At 43.8% G+C, this 20352-nt stretch overlaps 2 protein-coding genes across 18 annotated transcripts in view; both read right to left on the bottom strand.

The window, feature by feature from the left end:
• The window catches only part of KLF12 (KLF transcription factor 12), a 264264-nt gene that overhangs the window by 85314 nt on the left and 158598 nt on the right, over positions 1-20352 (bottom strand). For all 17 annotated transcript variants that reach the window (XM_054845509.1, XM_054845684.1, XM_054845333.1 and 14 more), the window contains one exon: positions 15691-16234. In XM_054845509.1, coding sequence (XP_054701484.1) covers positions 15691-16234 — 544 coding nt within the window. The remainder of the gene's footprint in view (positions 1-15690; positions 16235-20352) is intronic.
• LOC129213653 (uncharacterized) lies at positions 6113-10239 on the bottom strand. Its single transcript, XM_054844174.1, is given in 3 exon segments — positions 6113-6400; positions 6905-6948; positions 7408-10239. Coding segments are annotated over 3 exon segments (2961 nt in total). The 5' UTR covers positions 10136-10239; the 3' UTR covers positions 6113-6211.

Below are 20352 nucleotides of genomic sequence, written 5' to 3'. Positions count from 1 at the left end.
GTGACAGGACAAGGGGGAATGGGTTTAAGCTGAAGGAGGGTCGATTCAGATTAGGTATTAGGAAGAAATTCTTTACTGTGAGGGTGGTGAGGTACTGGAACAGGTTGCCCAGAGAAGCTGTGGATGCCCCCTCCCTGGAAGTGTTCAAGGCCAGGCTGGATGGGGCTTTGGGCAACGTGGTCTAGTGGAGGGTGTCCCTGCCCATGGCAGGGGGGTTGGAACTAGATGATCTTTAAGGTCCCTTCCAACCCAAACCATTCTACGATTCTATGATTCTATGAAAGATGATATTCATGATTTTATCCTCCTAAGCTGGTCCGTACTGTATGAAGCACATATATGGCATTTTTCTTCCTATTTAAAGTTCATTATAAGCACTTTATGCGTCTGAAAGTGCTCTGAGCTCACCTATCAGATTTTCAATCAAAACAGCTTGGTGTCTGGTAGGGGCAGCAGAATTGGTCGATTTATTTCATAAAACTTTATGTACAAAAGCAGCAGTATCCATGAACGTAATGGTCAGAATATAGAGTCTACAGGGGTAATTTTTATTACAATTTATAGCAAGATTACCCATACTCCACAGTTTTCAGATTTTATTGAGATTTTATGGGACTATATGGCTAGAGCAGTTAACTGCACCCAGCATAGCTACGGTTCACAGAGAATGGGAATTGGCACTGAATATACAGTGTAACTAACCTACCAGAGAATATTAATTGCTATGATCCAATCAAAGGAAATATTTAAAATCATTTCACCAGTCAAATAATTTGCCATAAACCTGTAGAAGAACAGCTGTGTGGAGAAATACAGAGGTGAGAGTGATTGCATGGATGTAATATATGCACATATTTAAACATCTTTGTCATTGGGTTGTACCCATAAACATACAACACCATTTTTTTTAAGCAAAGGCCTTTTCTCTTTCTAAGCTATTTGAATGCCATGAGACCTCATCTACACAAAAAACAAACCACTGAGACTACTGAGATTTATATCTCACTGAGCATTCAATACACAAATACTCTATCACCAGAAGTAAACAGGGAAAACAATAAGGACAGAATATATTTAACATTAAATAAAATATTGCAAAGCCACTACAAAACAGTAGCAGATCGCAACTTACACACTGCAACGGTCTAGAGATATTTTAGATACCAGAAAGTTTCCAGCAGGTTGGTCCAACGCACAATAAAACCCAAGGCAGGGATAAAATAAATGAGAAGTTTTATGTGTGTGTTTCCGCTGGATCCAAATTTCTGGGATAAAAGCAACTAGATCAAAGCTCAGCCCTGGTGAGAGTACAGAGCTGAAGGACCAGAGGCATTCTTGGTGTGGAAGACAAGTAATTAACAGCTTCCAAAAGGTGCAGGGACACAGGGTATGTTGAAACAGACTTCCTCATCCTCCTTATGCTGGGCTTCACAAATGAAGTTGGAATACACATCGGCCTCATTCCCTTCCTCAAACCTGCTCCTAGGTAAAAACATACATGATATTAAATCCACTGCTGATAAATCTTAGAAGAGCATGGACTTCTATAGTGGAAAAACCTAAGCATGTCAATAGTGAGTCATCAGAAATACAACTTTTTTGGAGATTTAAGTAGAAGACTGTTTATGGGACTCCCCACAGCTAACCCAAACTACTTTGTCTGCAAGCAACCTCCTTCTCCATTTCAAACACCACAGCATATCTTGTAACTTGTGTTTTAACTCCCTATTCTGGCAAGAATTACTATTTACTCTAGTTCTTAAATATATGCATCATCTCCAGAAACACAGGTCCCACCCTGAACGCAAGCCTCTCCTCTGCCTGATTCTCTTCCTGGCTAACCATTGCCAACCTGCTTCTCCTTTCCAAGAACCACAAATATTTCTTCCAGATGAACCAAACAAACAGGGGGAGAGAGATTCAACATTTGGGGGGTGGGGGGGGGGAAGTGGACAGGTTGGAATACATACAGCCACAAAAGATTTTGGTGTGTAACAGCAGGAAAAAAAAAAACAGCTAAGAAGAAACTCTCTGCCTCAATGCAACTTAAATCCAAAATAACTATCTACTGAAATGTAGAAAGGATAACTTCTTCACATGAAATAAAAAAGGCAACACTACTGGTTTTAATTAAGAGTCTCTTCCATAGCATAATTTATATAAACAAACCATATAATCTGACCTTTAAACATACGGAATGATTCACTAAATTTCTAACTTTGTACTACAAATTGTGTTTACTTTTGTGGAATAAACTTTACAGTAGGCAGAAATAACAGGCTGTACTTTAAAGCAAACCAACGAGGGCAGTGGACAATGTGATCTAGTGATTTTAAGCCACAGAAAAATCTATAGCAAAAGGTACTGCATTTACTACTTATTATTGTATCCACAGAGAGGAATATGGCATGTGTAAACTGTGAAAAGACATAATCTGTGTATTTCTGCTAGGACTATACACAGACATAGTAACACAAAAATAGTCCGCGCCAATGTCGTGACTGATGTTTACATACACGGGAAGTGGATGAAGTTCAGTTGGCAAATTTAAATTTATGATGTTCTGACTCCTGGGTTGTGCAAGTGATTGTGTCTTCTAAAAACTTTAAAACCCATAAGAGTGAGGACTCAAAAACTGGAACCCCAAACCCCAGAAATATCGCAGTTGCACCATCACCAGGAGAGAGCTTCTAAAAGGCCCTTCAATGAAGGGAGTAACTCTTCTAAACTACGGAAAGCAATTTTTAAGGATATTAACTTTGTCAAAACCTGCTGCTAGAGGGACATGATTTGCCAGTAGTATTTATGGATATCTTCTGAAAGCAAAGCAGTGGAAAGACTCAGGCTAACAGGACCAGAGTTTGTCAGGGAATGTGTTGCTGCCATGGTGGGCCCTTTCACTTCTGTCTGTCCGAGCCTCTCCTTGTCCCCCTTTACCCTGCCCAGATCTTTCTTCTACCCTGCTTTTGCTTCTTCCTCCTTCCTCTGCCTCTGACCCTTTCCCACTTTTCCTCCTGAACATGTTCACACATCCGTAGCCACCTCACCACCTCTCCTCTTCTCCCCCACTCCCTTCCATCCTGCCCCTCTCCCCACTGCCCAGCCCCTTCCAACCTCCTCCTTGCCTTTTCCCAGCCACAATTTTTTTTTGCTTTACCCTTTAAGGGGACTCATGATGTTTTTCAGATCTCCAAACTTGGCTTGGTGTCCTCAAGTGCTTATAAAGACCAAAAAAAAAAAAAAAATACAATGGTCCAAACCAAACTTGAGATTCATGGCACAAAACCATAGAGGTTCTAAGGTTTTTCACCAAAAAAAGCTGGAATAAGGTTTTCAACATGGAAAATACTACATTTTTTTCTCTACGCTCAGTCTCAAGAGTGGAATAGTTTTTTCTTGAAACTTTCCTCAAAAAGAAAGAAAAAAAGAAATAGCCTGAGGCAGACATGCAGCATGGAAAATGTTAGCCTAAATGGTTAACATATAAACAGACTGTGAGCAACTGAAGACAGGGTTTTAAGGGAAACCATCAGGCAACCTTATCTATAGGTGCTGCTACCTGCTGTGCCTCTAATTACACCTTTTAGCAATCCTCACCATTGCTGAACATGGAGAAAAAAAGGTGAGGAAAGAGTTTTTCATGGGGTTTTAATGCTCTGGAATGCTTTAATGTGTAATAATGTCTAGTGGTCACCACCTACTCCATGCAGAAAAAAATCTCCAAATGCCTTTTAACGCTTTGTATGACAGGAGATCAGCGGCGACCACTGAAGGAAGTGAACATCTCTTTCCCATGTTGTAGGGCTGGCAGAGGGTGCAGCCCGCACCCACGGTGCCCGCAAGGACTTGTGCCTGGCTCCCGTCCCCTCCACCCCTCTGACAGCCCTGACACATTACTACGCTTTCAGCATATGAAATAACGCGAGGATTAGGTTGTAGGGGGCAACTTGCACAGCTGGGCTGGCGGTGTGGGGGCAGCACACAGAGACCCCCACTTTGGGGGTCTCCCTGGGGTGTCTCCTCCCCAGCAAGTACCTCAGGGGGATGGCAGGAGGGGAAGGTCCAGGGTCGGCAGGGGAGTCTGCATGTAACTGTGTGTGTGCGCACACATTTGAGTGTTGTGGGATTACAGCACAGTGTTAGAAATTTGTAGGAATTACTGTAGTAAGATTTTGTAAATGGCTAGTGTTGTATTACCCATACTGAACATACCGTCCACTGATTACTTTCTATTTATAATATAATAAATTCCTAAAAATGCTTCAATCACGATTTTGATTTATGCTGAGAAGTTTTTATCCTGCAAGAAGCATCCATCTGACAGAAGGGTGCTTTTGTAGCATGATACCCCCAGCTCCCGTTGCCCCCCTTGGGGTGTAGCACGTGGCACAGGACCTGACAGGATGCTGCCGGCAGCTCATATATACAAGGGCTAATTCTCTGCAAACCCATCTGGTTTTCAATACTGTAGAAAGGATTTGATTTAACAGGAAACCTTGCAAGTAAAAAATAGGAGAGAGGCAGGACAGAGAGCAGAAACGAGCAGCACGCTGGGAGGCAGAAAAGGAGATCTGAGACTCTCCTGAAGGAAGGTGCTGACGCGCGGAAAACAGACTCCACAACCTGTGAAGTTGTAAAGTAGGTATGTTTATTCAGCGCTGGGCAGCACGGGGGGTCGTCCCACCAAAATCGTGCGCGCCTTGCAGCACTTCCCTTTGAGTTTTATATGATAGAATGTTACATATTCAAAAAGCACCTATACATATTCATGATCTTTCCGCGGAAAGGTGGTCTTATTACAATGAGTTCATTTCCATTGTCTCCGCCTTTAACTCCTCTCAGCTGCACACGCGCACTGCCTCTTGGTGGTCGTGGGCCGGGGTCTCAGGGATGAAGGCCGTATGTCTTCCTCACTGTGCACTTTTCACCTTCACCACAAAACTTACTCAGACCGGTTCCTAATTAGCAGAGAATCCTCCGTGTTCAATCCCTTCTGATTTACTACCTCCTTATCTTGTGATTGGTTACAAAAATGCAAGCAGAGCGAAGGGTCATCTTGACCCTTCCTTACGCTAGTTCTTGTTAAAACATCTTACGTAAGGGTTAAGATTACTAGATATGTGGCTTAAGCTAGTTAATGATCCTGCTATTTCCTTTAAGTGTTAGTTCTCTCTATCAATCCCCCCTTTTTCAAAAAGGTTAGTAAATTCTTTTACTACAGCTAATACAATGACTCTTTATCTAATACTTTCTCAAAATATTTATTTGATTCTAACCTTTGCCTTAGTTGATATTTCTTCCATTCGCTGTAAGAATTCCCCGTGTTTTGACAACACCCTAAAGCACATCGAACTACTACACACAGAGCTATAAGCAGAATCATAACCGTAATTGTCGTAACAAACAATTGTTTCAACCATGTCAAATTCGGTAACCAGGATGTTAATCTTTCCACTAAGTCACTAAACCCCCAACCATGGGATAAACCACCTTGCAAAGCTATGAAAGCTGGTTGGTCTTTTTACTAAAGGGTTCCGTTTTCCCCGGGTTGGATGGGCCACGGGTTTCATATAAGTTCGTAATAGACCAAGTGTGCCTGAACTAGTTAAGTTTTGTACAATAGTAATGTTAGGAACTATAGTCCCTATAGCGCATTGACCTTTCCACCCTAAGGGCAATACTTTGTACCCCCACTTCCCACAGATCCAGTACCATCCCTGACCCACAGGGGTGGGCCAGCCTTTGGGAGTACTGCTGACGTGTCTTCGAGTCTGGTTGCTATTCCACATATTTGCACCTCCATACTTGATATAACTCGTGCAATTAGGGTAAGCCCCAACAAAACTTGTACTTCCACATTTTTTATCTGTGCTATTCCCTCCCATATTCTTTGTGGTGTTTTCCAGGTAGCACCTCTGGACACAAGGTACTTCTGTGGTCTCGTTCCAGAGTGTGCTTAAATCTATCTGCCACTCAAGATTCCTTTTTGGTATCTCTGTGTATTCGGTGAGGGGCATATTACTAAAGGCCTTGACTATCTGCGAAGAGTTGGGAAAACTGGTGGCGACCACCGGGTGGCCCTGTCCTATGTTTGTGGGCAATTGTGAGCAAATCCAGCAATCAGACCAGTTCATGGCATTAGCAATTTTGTCATGTAGCTGCAAAAAGGCATTATTCTCCCATGCCTCAAGTTCCCCTATTAGGCTTACAATCAGCGTCGTGACAAGGTAAGCTTTCCTTGCTGTACTTGCGTGACTCTCCATGGAGATTTAGGTGCCTTCTTCACACGGGAGTGGTGAATCCAGGCATTCTGTTCCTTAATCTTTATTGCTGTGAAGGATGTGAGGAGTACCTGGAACGGTCCTTCCCATTGTGGTTCCAGGGTCTTTTCTGTAAGAGACTTCACATATACATAATCTCCAGGTTGTATGTTATGTACAGGTCCATCCAAACCCCTGCTTCGAGTCCCAACCACATGTTTTTGAATTCTGCTGAGTTGTTTGCCTAATGCCACCATGTATGAAGTCATAATTTCCTCCCCGGCTTGTGTGGACATCCCTTTCTGTATTCCATAGGGTCGTCCATACAAAATTTCAAAAGGACTCAGTCCCTCTTTTGCTCTTGGCCTGGTTCGTATGCGCAAGAGAGCCAAAGGAAGAGACTGAGGCCAGGCCAAGTTAGTTTCCTGTCCCAATTTCACAATCTGCTGTTTGATTAAGTGGTTCATTTTTTCTACTTGGCCACTCGACTGAGGGCGATATGGGGTATGAAGCTGCCAATCTATACCCAAATGACAGCTAATTTGTTGTACTACTTTTGAGATGAAATGTGGTCCTCTGTCGGAAGATATGGTTGCCGGAACCCCAAAGCGTGGTATTATTTCTTGTATTAATGTTCTGGTTACCTCCCGAGCCTTGGCCGTCCTGGTAGGAAATGCCTCTGGCCAACCTGAAAAGGTATCAGTTAATACCAATAAATATCGATACCCCCCTTTTCTTGGGAGTTCTGAAAAATCAATCTGCCATTGTTGCCCAGGCCCGTTGCCTTTCCCAATTTGACCCATTTCTGGTTTAGGGGTATTCTTGGGATTAGTCTGGAGGCAAATATCGCACTGTTGAGTTACTTGTTTCACGGTGGTGTATAGATTCCTAGCTACAATCTCTCTAATCAGGTGTTTATATAGAGCTTCTGCCCCCCAATGCCTCTTCCTATGTTCTTCCCTTATCAGAGACCATGTTAGATAAGAGGGAATGATTAGTTTCCCTTGTGGGGTGAGAGCCCACCCCTCGTTATTATACGACCCTTCTAGGTCGATGATAAGCTTCTGATCTTCCTTAGTATATTTTGGCTTACCTTCTAGGGAGATTTGCCCATCAGGGACCAAGGCCCCCTCCGTATTTACCTCACCTTTAGCTGCTTGTTTTGCCTCTCTGTCCGCCAGCTCATTTCCTCTTTCCAATTCTGAGTTCACTTTCTGATGTGCCTTAATGTGCATGATCGCCACTTTCTCAGGGAGTTGGACTGCCTCCAACAGTTTCATGATCTCTTCTGCGTGCTTGATATTTTTGCCCTGTGAGTTCAATAATCCCCTCTCCTTCCAGATTGCTCCATGCGCATGTACGACTCCAAAGGCATATTTTGAGTCTGTATAGATATTTACAGCTTTGCCTTGGGCCAATTCCAAGGCACGGGTCAGAGCAATTATTTCCGCCTTCTGTGCAGAGGTACTCATGGGTAAAGGCCCTGACTCTATGATTTCTTGACTGGTGGTAATGGCATATCCGGCATGTCTTTTACCACTTAGGACGTAGCTGCTTCCATCCGTGAACCAGTTTTCCGTGTTCTCCATAGGACTGTCTCTCAGGTCTGAACGGCTGGAATATGTTGTTTCGATGGTCTCCAGGCAGTCATGATGCACTGGTTCCCCTGTGTTTCCACTGAGGAAAGAGGCTGGATTGACAATGTTAGTGACTATGATCTCCACATCATCCTGTTCTACCATTATAGCCTGGTATTTCAAGAATCTTTGTGGGGAAAGCCAGTGTCCACCTTTCGCTTCCAGTACTACAGATACTGTATGGGACACCAACACAGTCATTTTCTGGCCCAGGGTGAATTTTCGGGCTTCCTGGATGTTTAGTACTACAGCCGCGACTGCTCGCAGGCATCCAGGCCAACCTTTTGCAGTTGCATCCAATTGTTTAGAAAAGTAGGCAACTGCTCGTCGATACGGGCCCAGATCTTGTGCTAGTATTCCTAGGGCAATCCCCTGCTTCTCATGGGAAAAAAGGAAAAACGGTTTACTCACATCTGGGAGTCCCAAGGCTGGGGCCGACATGAGGGCCTTTTTTAGCAACTTGAAGGCCTGTATGGTCTCTTTATTCCATTTAAGGTGTTTTTGTTCAGTGGTTGTCAGTGCATACAGAGGTTTAACAAGCAGTCCATAGTTATAGATCCATAGTCGGCACCACCCAGTCATCCCCAGGAAGGTTCGTAACTCTTTCACTGTTTGTGGTCTCGGAGTTTGACATATTGTCTCTTTCCGGGTCTGTCCCAAAGTTCTTTGTCCAGCACTGATTTCATAGCCCAGATAAATCACCTTACGCTGCATCACTTGGGCCTTCTTCTTGGATACCCGATATCCCTGGAGCCCTAAAAAATTTAGCAGACTAACCGTCCAGGTCATACAAGCGTCCTCTGTTTTGGTTGCAATCAGGATATCGTCCACATATTGTAACAGTTTCCCTTCCTCAGGCGGGGCTTCCCAGGACTCAAGATCTTTTGCGAGTTGGTTACCAAATATAGTAGGACTGTTTTTGAACCCCTGTGGTAACACCGTCCAAGTAAGCTGAGTTTTACGCCCTCTTTTAGGATTTTCCCATTCAAATGCAAATATTTTCTGGCTGGATTTATGGAGAGGGAGGCAAAAGAAGGCATCCTTCAGGTCTAAAACAGTAAACCAGGTTAGTTCAGGTGTCAATACAGTCAGCAAGGTATATGGATTTGCCACTACCGGGTAGAGGTCTTCAGTTATTTTATTTATAGCCCGTAGGTCCTGAACCACCCGGTACGACCCATTGGGTTTACGGACAGGTAATATGGGAGTGTTAAAATCGGATTCACATTCCCTTAATAATCCTAGTTGTAAAAATTTTTCTATTACTGGTCGAATTCCCTCCCTGTCTTCCTTCCTCAGGGGGTACTGCTTGATTCTTACTGGCTGTCGTCCTTCTTTGAGTTTGACCTCCACAGGTGTAGCATTTTTTGCTTTTCCGGGCACATCAGTGGCCCAAACCCCGGGGTATACCTGGTTCGCAATTTCTTCGCTGATTTTTCCCTCTATAGGAACATTAGTTAGGGATAAGCTCATTATTTGGATATACTGTTGGTCATTCACCTCCAGAGTAATCTCTCCCTTTTCAAATTTAATTATCGCACCTAATTGTTCCAATAAATCTCTCCCCAACAGTGCTCTCGGGGAGTTGGGCATGTACAGAAATCTGTGGATGCCCCATTGTTTTCCCAATTTATATCTCAGAGGTTCACAAAAATATACCTTTTCACTTTGGCCAGTTGCCCCTTTCACCATGATATAGTCATTTCCCAGGGGCCTCAAAGCTTGGTTCAAGACCGAATACGTCGCCCCTGTGTCCACCAGAAATTCTACCTTCTTCTGCTTTTTCCCTAGCTTCATTATAACCAGTGGATCCGCTAGGGTGGATTCCCCAGGTCCCCGTCAGTCTTCCCTCAAATGAGCCATTATTCTTTCTTTCTGACTATTCCGCCCCTTCTCCTTATTTTTCCGCTTTTCCGGACAATCATCTTTCCAGTGTCCAAATCTTTTGCATAACGCACATTGATCTCTGCCTAATCGAGGCGGTCCTCGTCTGGGTTTTCTTTCCTCCTCCTCCCTGACGACCGCCACCACCCTTCTTTGTCCCCGTTTGTAATCTTCCTCTCTATTACTGAACACCCTCCACGCTTCATCCAGCAATACTTCCAGGTTCCTTCCTTCTGTGGGACGCAGCTTTTGGAGTTTGCGCCTAATATCTCCTGTAGACTGGCCCAAAAACAAAGAAACTAGTTGTTGCGTTCCTACCTCTGACCCAGGATCCAGCGGTGTGTTGCGGCGCATTACGTCCCTTAGTCGATCCAAGAATTCGGATGGTGACTCGGAAGGACCTTGTTTGATTGCATATAATGCCGACCAGTTTATAGTTTTGGGAATGGCCCTCTCCACTCCTTTTAAAATCCATCCCTGGTATGCCTTCAGTCTTTCCATATGCGTGGATCTGTTTGCATCCCATTTTGGATCTTGAAGGGGGAGATATTCTTTAACATCTCCTCCCGTAATTTTATAATGATCCTCAGCCAAATTCCCTGCAGTTTTTAAAATTAATTGCTTTTCCGTTTCAGTCATATATTCTAATAATAATTGTATGTCATTCCAGTCGGGGTTGTGTTGTTTTATAATAAACTGGAAATGTTTAGTTACATTTACCGGATCATTCCTGTAATCCTTAGCAACCCTTTTCCATGCTTCCAAATCAGTGGTGGAGAAAGGTACCTTAATTAACATCGTCCCACCGTCAGGCCCTACTGCTTCTCGGAGAGGTGCTTGTAAGACTGTTGGGGCAGACTTTTTCCTGATACGGGAGGATACAGGGCTTCCCGGGGGAGTGGAGGCTCCTTCCGAGTCCACATCCTGTTCCTGTGGTCGAGGGGGAGGCTTAAACAAATCAGTTAAATCTTGTTCTGATGCCAGGTGTATTTTATTTTTCCTAGTACATCTTTGCCCAATACTACATGCCGAGCAACACCGCCTCAGTTTACCTTTAAGTCCTTTGTTATTTTCCCGCTCTAGGGCAAGTACCATAGGGTCCTGTGGCGGCACCATTCCACAGTCCCTTTGCCACTCCGGATGGTTTCGGAGGGTGAAAAACATATCTGCATATGACACTTCATCCCATTTTCCTTCTCTCCTCAAAAACAGCATTAATTGCAACATAGTGTTGTAATCAATTGTTCCATTAAGTGGCCACCTGGCTCCATCTTCCAGCTTATAAAGCGGCCACCATTGATTGCAATATTTAATGAGGGTCTTCTTATTCTCTGTACCCCCAGTTCCAACAATATCCCTCCAGCGTGTCAATATGCAACCGAGGGGGCTTTTACTTAAGATATCCTTGTTCTGAGAGTTACCCATCTCTCTGTTTCTTTATCCTTATTTTCTAGGTCTTTTCTTGTTAGCTATTGTGCTTTGTTTTAATTTCCCAAAGTTCAAGCCCTAAACCACCAAAGGAGTGACTCTCTGTCCTACCACTTTGATCAGCCACACACCTTCCCCGATACTTAAGAGACTGACTAAACACTACGGCAGCCCAACCCAACTTACATATATATCATGGCATTTACAAATTTTACAAACAGTCCAGGCGCTTTGTCCGTCTCTGGCCGTGTTCCTCGCGGAATCACGGAACCGCAAATCAGGACTCCCACTCGCTTCACAGCAGCGCTGTGTCTCAAAACACACATACATACACACAACAAACTTTTAACATACAATCCTCACTCCAGTTATTATCCCTCCAGCAGCTGCAAATATTATTCAAGTAGAGAGGCCCGCTTACCCTTCTCCTGCTTCTTATACAGTCATTAGCAGGTCCGTCCTGGCTCCCAATATTGGGATGCAGCGGTAACCTCGGATTCACTCGATCTACTCCCAAGATCGCTAGCGGCCGCTCTATCGGTCAGCGAATCCCCCTTTTCCTTAATGTACAGGGTACCCTCCTCCCATACGGGGACTATGCCGTACGCCAGACGTCTCTGCGCGATTTACCAGCAGCCCCGGCCAAGCGCGGGCGTCCCCAGCGACTTACTGGCCCCCTTACTAAACATACCGTTTATCCGCAACTTCAGGAGGTCGTTGTCTACTCCCGTGGTGAGCGGCTGGAAGTGGAGGCTCCTCCGAGAAAAGTGCTCGGGGCGCGCCTAGGAGCGTCCGCTCCGCAGTCGATCCCGCAGCCGAGCAGAGTGTCTCCTGGCTGGCTCGCCAAAATGACGCGCGGAAAACAGACTCCACAACCTGTGAAGTTGTAAAGTAGGTATGTTTATTCAGCGCTGGGCAGCACGGGGGGTCGTCCCACCAAAATCGTGCGCGCCTTGCAGCACTTCCCTTTGAGTTTTATATGATAGAATGTTACATATTCAAAAAGCACCTATACATATTCATGATCTTTCCGCGGAAAGGTGGTCTTATTACAATGAGTTCATTTCCATTGTCTCCGCCTTTAACTCCTCTCAGCTGCACACGCGCACTGCCTCTTGGTGGTCGTGGGCCGGGGTCTCAGGGATGAAGGCCGTATGTCTTCCTCACTGTGCACTTTTCACCTTCACCACAAAACTTACTCAGACCGGTTCCTAATTAGCAGAGAATCCTCCGTGTTCAATCCCTTCTGATTTACTACCTCCTTATCTTGTGATTGGTTACAAAAATGCAAGCAGAGCGAAGGGTCATCTTGACCCTTCCTTACGCTAGTTCTTGTTAAAACATCTTACGTAAGGGTTAAGATTACTAGATATGTGGCTTAAGCTAGTTAATGATCCTGCTATTTCCTTTAAGTGTTAGTTCTCTCTATCAGTGCAACAGAGAACGCCAGGATGAATGACGCCACGGAGAAGGATGCGCAGTGGCATAGGAGGAGATGACAGTACGGGTCAGAAATATTAACCGATATGGAGGGGGAGATGAAGCTGAGCTGCTGAAACTGGCACTCAACAGTCAGTGAGACAGGAAGGACTAGAAAAAAATAGAAAAAGAGAAAAAGAGAAAAAGAGAAAAAGAGAGGGAAACAGAGGAGGAGGTAGTGATTTCTTGTGCTCTAGGGAAGACAGAATTCAAATGGAACGTGAAGAAAAAAGTATTTGCTTGAACCGCCTAGAAAAGCAGCCACCAGGAGGACTGTTTTGTCCCAGAGAGAGGAAGGTGGACTGGGAAGCATCAGGGGAAGCAGAAAGCCACCCGAGCAAAATGCCTTGAGGCAGCATTAGAGGGATGGTGGTGGCCTGAGAAGGTTTTGCAATAAAATTAAAAATGAAATGGTTCTAGTCAAATCTGGAAGGAAGAGGAAAATTCTGCACGAGGAAAATAAAACTGGGAACAACAATGAAAAAACCCTTCTTTATATCCTTTCTTGCATTTTTCCCCCAACCAACTGTATCTAGAAAAACAGGAGAGGTCTGAACTTAAGTCTGATGTAATTTTCATTAAGTTTGGCATTGAAAGTATCTCTGTTCAGGAAAATGCCTAAGTCTCATTCGAGTGACAAGGACTTAAATACAGGCTAATGTAAAATAGAACTTTTAAGTCCTTCCCAACCACACCCCTGGATCATCAAAACAGTCTCTGATTTAGCACCAAGACAGCAACGACACAGAGATGATGCGACAAATGTTGCCGATGCTATCTGTGGGTCAACTTTGTTTCAGCGTGCGTAGTTTTTTGTTTCTGAAAATGATCAATGTTCACATAAGAGTTGAAAGTTGTGACTCTAGACGATTCCAAACCTGCATTTCTCCTTCAGCTGGTAGAGGATTAGCAACCAATTCAGTCTGACAGCAATGCCCTGTTAGCATCTGTGTAAGTTTAGTTCTTGTTTTTAGCACAAGAGCTTCCACTGAAGGGAAGTTAGTCTGCACACATATGAAATTTATTTAATGGGTTAATTTGTGCAATATCATTGCATTTTATTATTTATACTATTTTACATTAAAGAAAGAAAAATGCGCTCCAGCAAAAGCTGACTACCTAGCACGGTTTGTTGCCCATTATTCTTCTATTGTATTTATTCAAATTAACCTGAACATTTATATCAAAAGAATTAGTGACAGCAAAACGGGTACAAGTGATGACAAAAATAAATAAATTAAAGAACGCTTAATCCCTTCTTTTTCTTTAGCTGTACATTAATCGGTGCTGCAGGACTGGTAAATGATCTCGGCCAGTAATAGCACAAAGGCGATATTGTCAGGGCAGCTCAGGAGGCCCAGAGCTCGTGGGCTGAAATCCCCATGGCACATTAAATTCTGGAATTTTGTTGACGAAACTGGGGTAGCGAAGTTCCAGTTTTACAAGATCAGGGGGTGTTTCCTATAGAGGAGACTACTACCAGAGCCAACTAGCACCTTTGAAAAGAAAACACATGGGAAAAATTCTGGATGAGCTCAAGGTCAGGTGCGGCTCAATGCTCCAAAATCAAAATACAGACTAAAACTTTCCTTTTTCTTTTTTTCGCAGACAACATGGTGAAAAGTTCTGCTTTCATTCATCATTTCTTGACATAATGGCACAAAGTCTTAAAATTACGTCACTGTATGAAGTGCAATAAAACTTCTTAAACCGTCATTTTGAGGCTTGAAACAAAACCCAGATCACCTGTGAGCTCGTTTCCTATGTTCAAGCCTGTTGAGAGGACACAGTCCACACTCGGGTACTGAGGGAATGGGAGGAGAACCAAAGATTTATGGACAACAGGATGCTACTAAATATCAGAATGATCCCGTACAATAATACACAATCACCAGTATGTCAAAACCAGATATGACAGTTGAAGAAAAAAGGTCTTTTAGTTGTGGAGACCCGTTCATTATGCAATTAGGTACACAAGAGATATTGTAAGATGTATCACTAAATGCCCTGTAGTCTTATAAGCCTTAAAGGAAGGTTATCTGTCAGTACCCTCCCTTTCTGCCTCAAGCAATACCTCATTTCAGGGGAGAATTAGCCATATTTTACTCACACCCGACGAACCTTGAAATGAGTCTCTTTCATTCCTTTTCTCATGTTCCCCTCTCTGTCAGATATGCAGGTATGCTTTTCAAAGTATCTGGGCACATCTGTTTTCTCCTTTCTTCTCCACCCATCATGTCACCATCTCTAACAAGTTTTTGCTCCCTCAGTAACTGTTACGTTCTCATTTCTTCTTCCTCTCCAGCTCCCCTTTCTGTGTTCTTTGGACACTGCTCCAAGAGTGTATCTGTCCTTCTGGCATGTGTTTTCTTCCTCCCTTCACACCTCCATGTGCCTCCCAGGTCCTGTGTCTGCAAAACTCGTTCCCAACATATACACTCTGTGCGGCTTCCTTCCCTTCTGCTGTTTAATCTGGAAGAAGAAACCTAATTCAAAGTATTGCACTGCCACTCCTTGAACTGAATAAAACCTACCTCTCTGCATCTCCTATGGCTCTTTGGCACAAAAGCCTTCCCTTCGCACGTTCCTACAGCCCAGCGACTGCTTCCTCTTTGCGTGGAAACAATATCTCTGACATTCCTTCCCCTGCCAAATCTGTATCACCTAGTGAGTTTTTCACGTTCATCTATGATGTTTTATATATTGTCACTATTCTGTTGTCCTACTTCTTCAGCTGCTGGGGAGGGTTTATTCTTCTCTGGACAAAACTAGCCATGAGTTGTCCAAGCATCTAACACCACTTTTCTTTATGAAAATATTTATTTTAAAGAGCATCTGGGATGAGACTTTTAAAGGTTCCTCCCAATAGTGTAAGTTATATGTCTTTTCAGCAAATGACACAGTAAGTTTGGAAAGTAACGGTTTTATAACGCTGTTACGTTTTCCTCATACAAGAGTGGTTTTAGAGATGCCACAGATGCACAAAACTGGTTCCACCTTACCTTTGACGTGGCTCCTCCCATCCTCCAACAGTGGTACTACTATAGTGTTGTTCATATTCCCAGGTGATCTCACAGCTGTATAGACAACAGGTACCGACTGTACCACCACGGGGATACGGTGCACGTGACTCATTTTGTTAGACTGCAAGTTCATGGGGCTTGAAGGTGGTACTGGGTGGATAATGTGCAAAAACTGCTGGCCTCCAACACCAGATGCAGAGGCCACAAGAGGACCTGGAGTTAATACTGACGGTACAGATGCCGCTGAGGATACCGATGTTATTACTGTGGGTGATGAAGCTGGCCGACTAGAAGAAGAAGAAGTAGAAGTCGAAGAAGGGGAGGAGGCTGATGCTGTCATGGAAACCGGTGAAGATGAAGCTGCTGTAGGGGATGACCTGGCTTTGTTTATTGACAAGTCCACTGGTTCAGTCTGTGTTTGGAAATGGTCTGTAGATAATGAATCCTCCGTGGCGTCTGCCTTCATGTTGTTTAGTAACAAGGGTACAGCTTCCATATCTGGGTAGTTGTGGACGTTTGGAGACTGTTGAGGAAGGACAAAGGGACATAGTTACATATGTGGCTAAAGATGACTTAGCACACCCAATTGCTAATGCACATCACACAACTTGGTCATGAAAGCCACAGGTTTTGATTCCTTTTCCTGTGTGAGCTTGTAATTTTAAAGGACAAATCATGTTAGAAAGCACAGGCATGTTCAGTTAGAACAGAATATTAAAAAAAGTTTCACTCCCATTTCTTAGAAGGTGGCAGGATTAACTGTACAAAATCACCCTGTTTCTTTGCACTAAGCAAAGTCATCAGTGACAAAAATTTTAATATCTCCAGGTAACTACTATTTATATTGACAGGACATTTCTTCCCAACATCTAACTTTAAGCTACACCATTACTCTCTTGTGTCACCTCCAATGGATGTGAAGAAAAACTGGTCACCACCACTTTTCAAACAACTTTCTGCATGCTTGAAGACTGTAATTTCCCCCAACTTGTCTACCTTCTTCTAGACTAGGCAGACCTTGCTTCTTCTTTCTGTCATAAGTCAGCTTTAAAAGAACAAGCCTTAGCACTCCTCGTTGCTCTCTGCAGCGATCCTGGCAGTTTTGCCCACACCACTTTTCAGAAGGCAGTGCCTTACACTAAACACAGTCCTTCAGTTCAGTGTTTGACTTTTTGCATTCTGCGTGGTTACTGATAATGAACTTACAGGTCAGTACAGAGCCCCATGTTTCTACGGTTGCCCTGTTACAGGCAGCAAAGGCTACAGCGATTCGTTACTCTGAATTAGCACATTAGATAGCCCTCCCCATTGTTACAATTTTATTTTTATTTTGCCATACTAACTAAGAACAGTTTTCCTGACTTCCCAAAATAATTTTATGCTTTAGACCAACTCTTTCAAAGCTGGCTGGTCTAAATTTTTTCTAGACTGGTGCCATCTACTTTTATAGTTTTATTCCTTATTTCCATTATCGAAGAAGTTAAGAGAATTTTTGTATAATGCTAGACCAAAGACAGATTCCTGGAGAAGCTCATTTGATGTATCTTTCCTTTTTGACAGTACATCATTAATAACTACTCTTTAAAAATGTTTTTTCAAGTAATTTTCAATAGGCAGAGCAAGGAAGGAAATGCCCATCTATAATCTGGTAGCAAGACAAAGCACAGCTCTCAGCTCCCCAGCTAAGTACCTCCATGGCACTGCACTGCAGCAGAGCTTCTCTACAGGCACACAGTTATGTGCTGTAGTACGGAAAACCAACCTCAATAAAAAACACTTGCCAAGCTACTTCAAGTCTCACTTGACCCAAAGCAATTATTCCATACACAGATCTAACAAGCAACCTTTTAAGAAGCCCTAAATGCATTCTCTCGATCTCTAGATTATAGTATTTACTAAGTATCTAAAAATATCAAGTCAGAAGAAATATTCAAGCCACAAATACTTCAGTTTGTCTACTCTAAATAAGCTAACAATCAAGCAAACTATTAATTCACTTTGGGATTTTTATAATCAACTATGTTAAATATTTTCATGGAGAACCCTCCTGGTTTTGAGTCAGAGCCAAATTTCATCACACGATGGAGTTCTATTGCAAAAGGAAAATAGAAACACTAATATTAAAAATTGTAATAATAACAGCCTAAGTGAATATTATCCCTGGTATGCTGACAGATGAGATGTTCTAGTAGATCCCATCTATTCAGCTGATTTAGACTGGTTCTTGGATCTGACATTTTCCCCCATTTGAAAGCAAGAACATCTCTGGAACAGTGAGCCTCCTCCTCTATTCATACACAAATCAACTTAAAACAAAGCGACCCCAATTCACCCAACCCCTGGACCCTGCTGTTCTGCTGTAATAGAAATAACAGAAGCAAAAAATCCATTTATAAAGACAATGGGAAGTTCTCCTGCTAAAAAAGAACACAGAGTGAACAACAGGTTACTTTTCAAAGCTCATAACCAGCTACGAGTGACAAGGTTGTAAAAATCTCTTCCTCTAGAAGGCAAAACCTCCTGTAATTGCCCAGTGATGATTCCTGGTAACTTCCTCTGAAACACCTTATCCTGGCTGTTGTCAGTAATGAGAGTCCGCATTAGACATACCATGTGTGCCATGAGAAAGACAAACCAATAAACATACATGCCACAAGTAGTTCATTTGTCAAATCTTGACAAGTTTTATATATGCAATGGGCAAACAGACTGGTTCTGCTGAACTAAACAGATTGGTGGTGGAGCGAAGGCAAGGTGGAGAGGGAATCATAGAATCATAGAATAGTTTGGGTTGGAAGGGACCTTAAAGACCATCTAGTTCCAACCCCCCTGCCATGGGCAGGGACACCCTCCACTAGACCACGTTGCCCAAAGCCCCATCCAACCTGGCCTTAGACGCTTCCAGGGAGGGGGCATCCACAGCTTCTCTGGGCAACCTGTTCCAGTGCCTCACCACCCTCACTGGAAAGATTTTCTTCCTAATATCTAATCTAAATCTACCCTCCTTCAGCTTAAACCCATTACCCCTTGTCCTGTCACTACACTCCCTCATAAACAGTCCCTCTCCAACTGTCTTGTAGGTCCCCTTTAGGTACTGGAAGGCTGCTCTAAGGTATCCCCAGAGCCTGCTCTTCTCCAGGCTGAACAATCCCAACTCTCTCAGCCTGTCCTCTTAGGAGAGGTGCTCCAGCCCTCTGATCATCTTCGTGGCCCTCCTCTGGACTCGCTCCAACAGCTCCATGTGCTTCTTATGATGGTGGCCCCGGAGCTGGATGCAGTACTGCAGGTGGGGTCTCACAAGAGCAGAGTAGAGGGGCAGGATCACCTCCCTCGACCTGCTGGTCACGCTTCTTTTGATGCAGCCCAGGACACGGTTGGCTTTCTGGGCTGCAAGCGCACACTGCCGGCTCATGTTGAGCTTCTCATCAATCAGTACCCCCAAGTCCTTCTCCTTGGGGCTGCTTTCAATCCATTCCTCGCCAAGCCTATAGTCATGCTTGGCATTGCACCGACCCACGTGCAGGATCGTGCACAGGCTATACCGAAATCTTCATGAGGCCAAAGGCAACATCTTCTATCTTAAATGTTTCAACTTGCGTACAGAGGAGATAAGGGATCCTCCTGCGCACATGGCTGAGCAAGGGGCACCTAGAAGCAGTACGAATCGTCAGCTCCATCCACAGGGCAGACACATGTGCTGCAGAGGAAATCCTACATGTTGACGTACTTCCAGGCTTCCCCTCGGTGCCAGAGGCAGATTTCAGGTTGACCCAATGCCGTCAGCCTCAGCAGCACAACTCGTTACTCTCTGAGCTGAAGGATGGATTACCCCACCGTTGCTGTCCTCCGTTGCTCTTCAGAGCACCCTGAAGCGCTCTGAGGGCACTGGGGACTTGATGTACCCAGCGCGTGCACATCAGACTGCTCCAAGAAGTCTTCTGAGACAGGGCACAAGGGATTCACACGGACCTCGAAAGCAGTCCATCACCAAACTGAGCGCAGTCTGCTCCAACGTCCCACCTGCCTTTGGTGCCAGTAGCATCAGGTCCCTTACAGTAAGGAAGAACCCCAAACTCTTACGTAGCTGATGCCACACAAAGTACTTTTTCCATGGATAGAGTCAATTGTCTTTGAGAAAAAGCACAGGTCATGACTTAGAGATTTTTCTAGATTGTGCTAAGAACAGGCCTTTTTTTTACCACAGTAATTACACTTAGTCTTTTGGAAATACATTTTTTAAAAAAGCTGCAGTCTTCTATCATACAAATCACTTTCCCTTTTAATCTCTCTTCTGCATTTAGTTTTGTACTGTACATTCCTTACATTGCACCTACCTTTTGGTAGGTTCCCTCTTCTTGTCCAGAGCTGCTGGAGGCACTATACAGTCTCTATGTACTATGGTAACACAGCTGATATTATTATTTCAGTCTTCAGTAGTGAAACTAAACTCAAAACCTTTACAATCCCTTCATGAATTTCTCCAAACAGGATGAAAACTGGTACGCCCTTCAATGACCTCCTTTCCCTGCCAAAACTCTTAAGAACACCCTTTCTTTGGTAAATTCAGGCTGCGACTGATGTCAGTCAACATTACAAAAGACAGCAGGATCCTTATCAAAATAGGTTTGTACATCCCGTACC

This window comes from Grus americana, chromosome 1, assembly GCF_028858705.1.
Source record: "Grus americana isolate bGruAme1 chromosome 1, bGruAme1.mat, whole genome shotgun sequence".
Classification (NCBI taxonomy): Eukaryota; Metazoa; Chordata; class Aves; order Gruiformes; family Gruidae; genus Grus; species Grus americana.
This window is presented reverse-complemented; position numbering and strand designations above follow the sequence as displayed.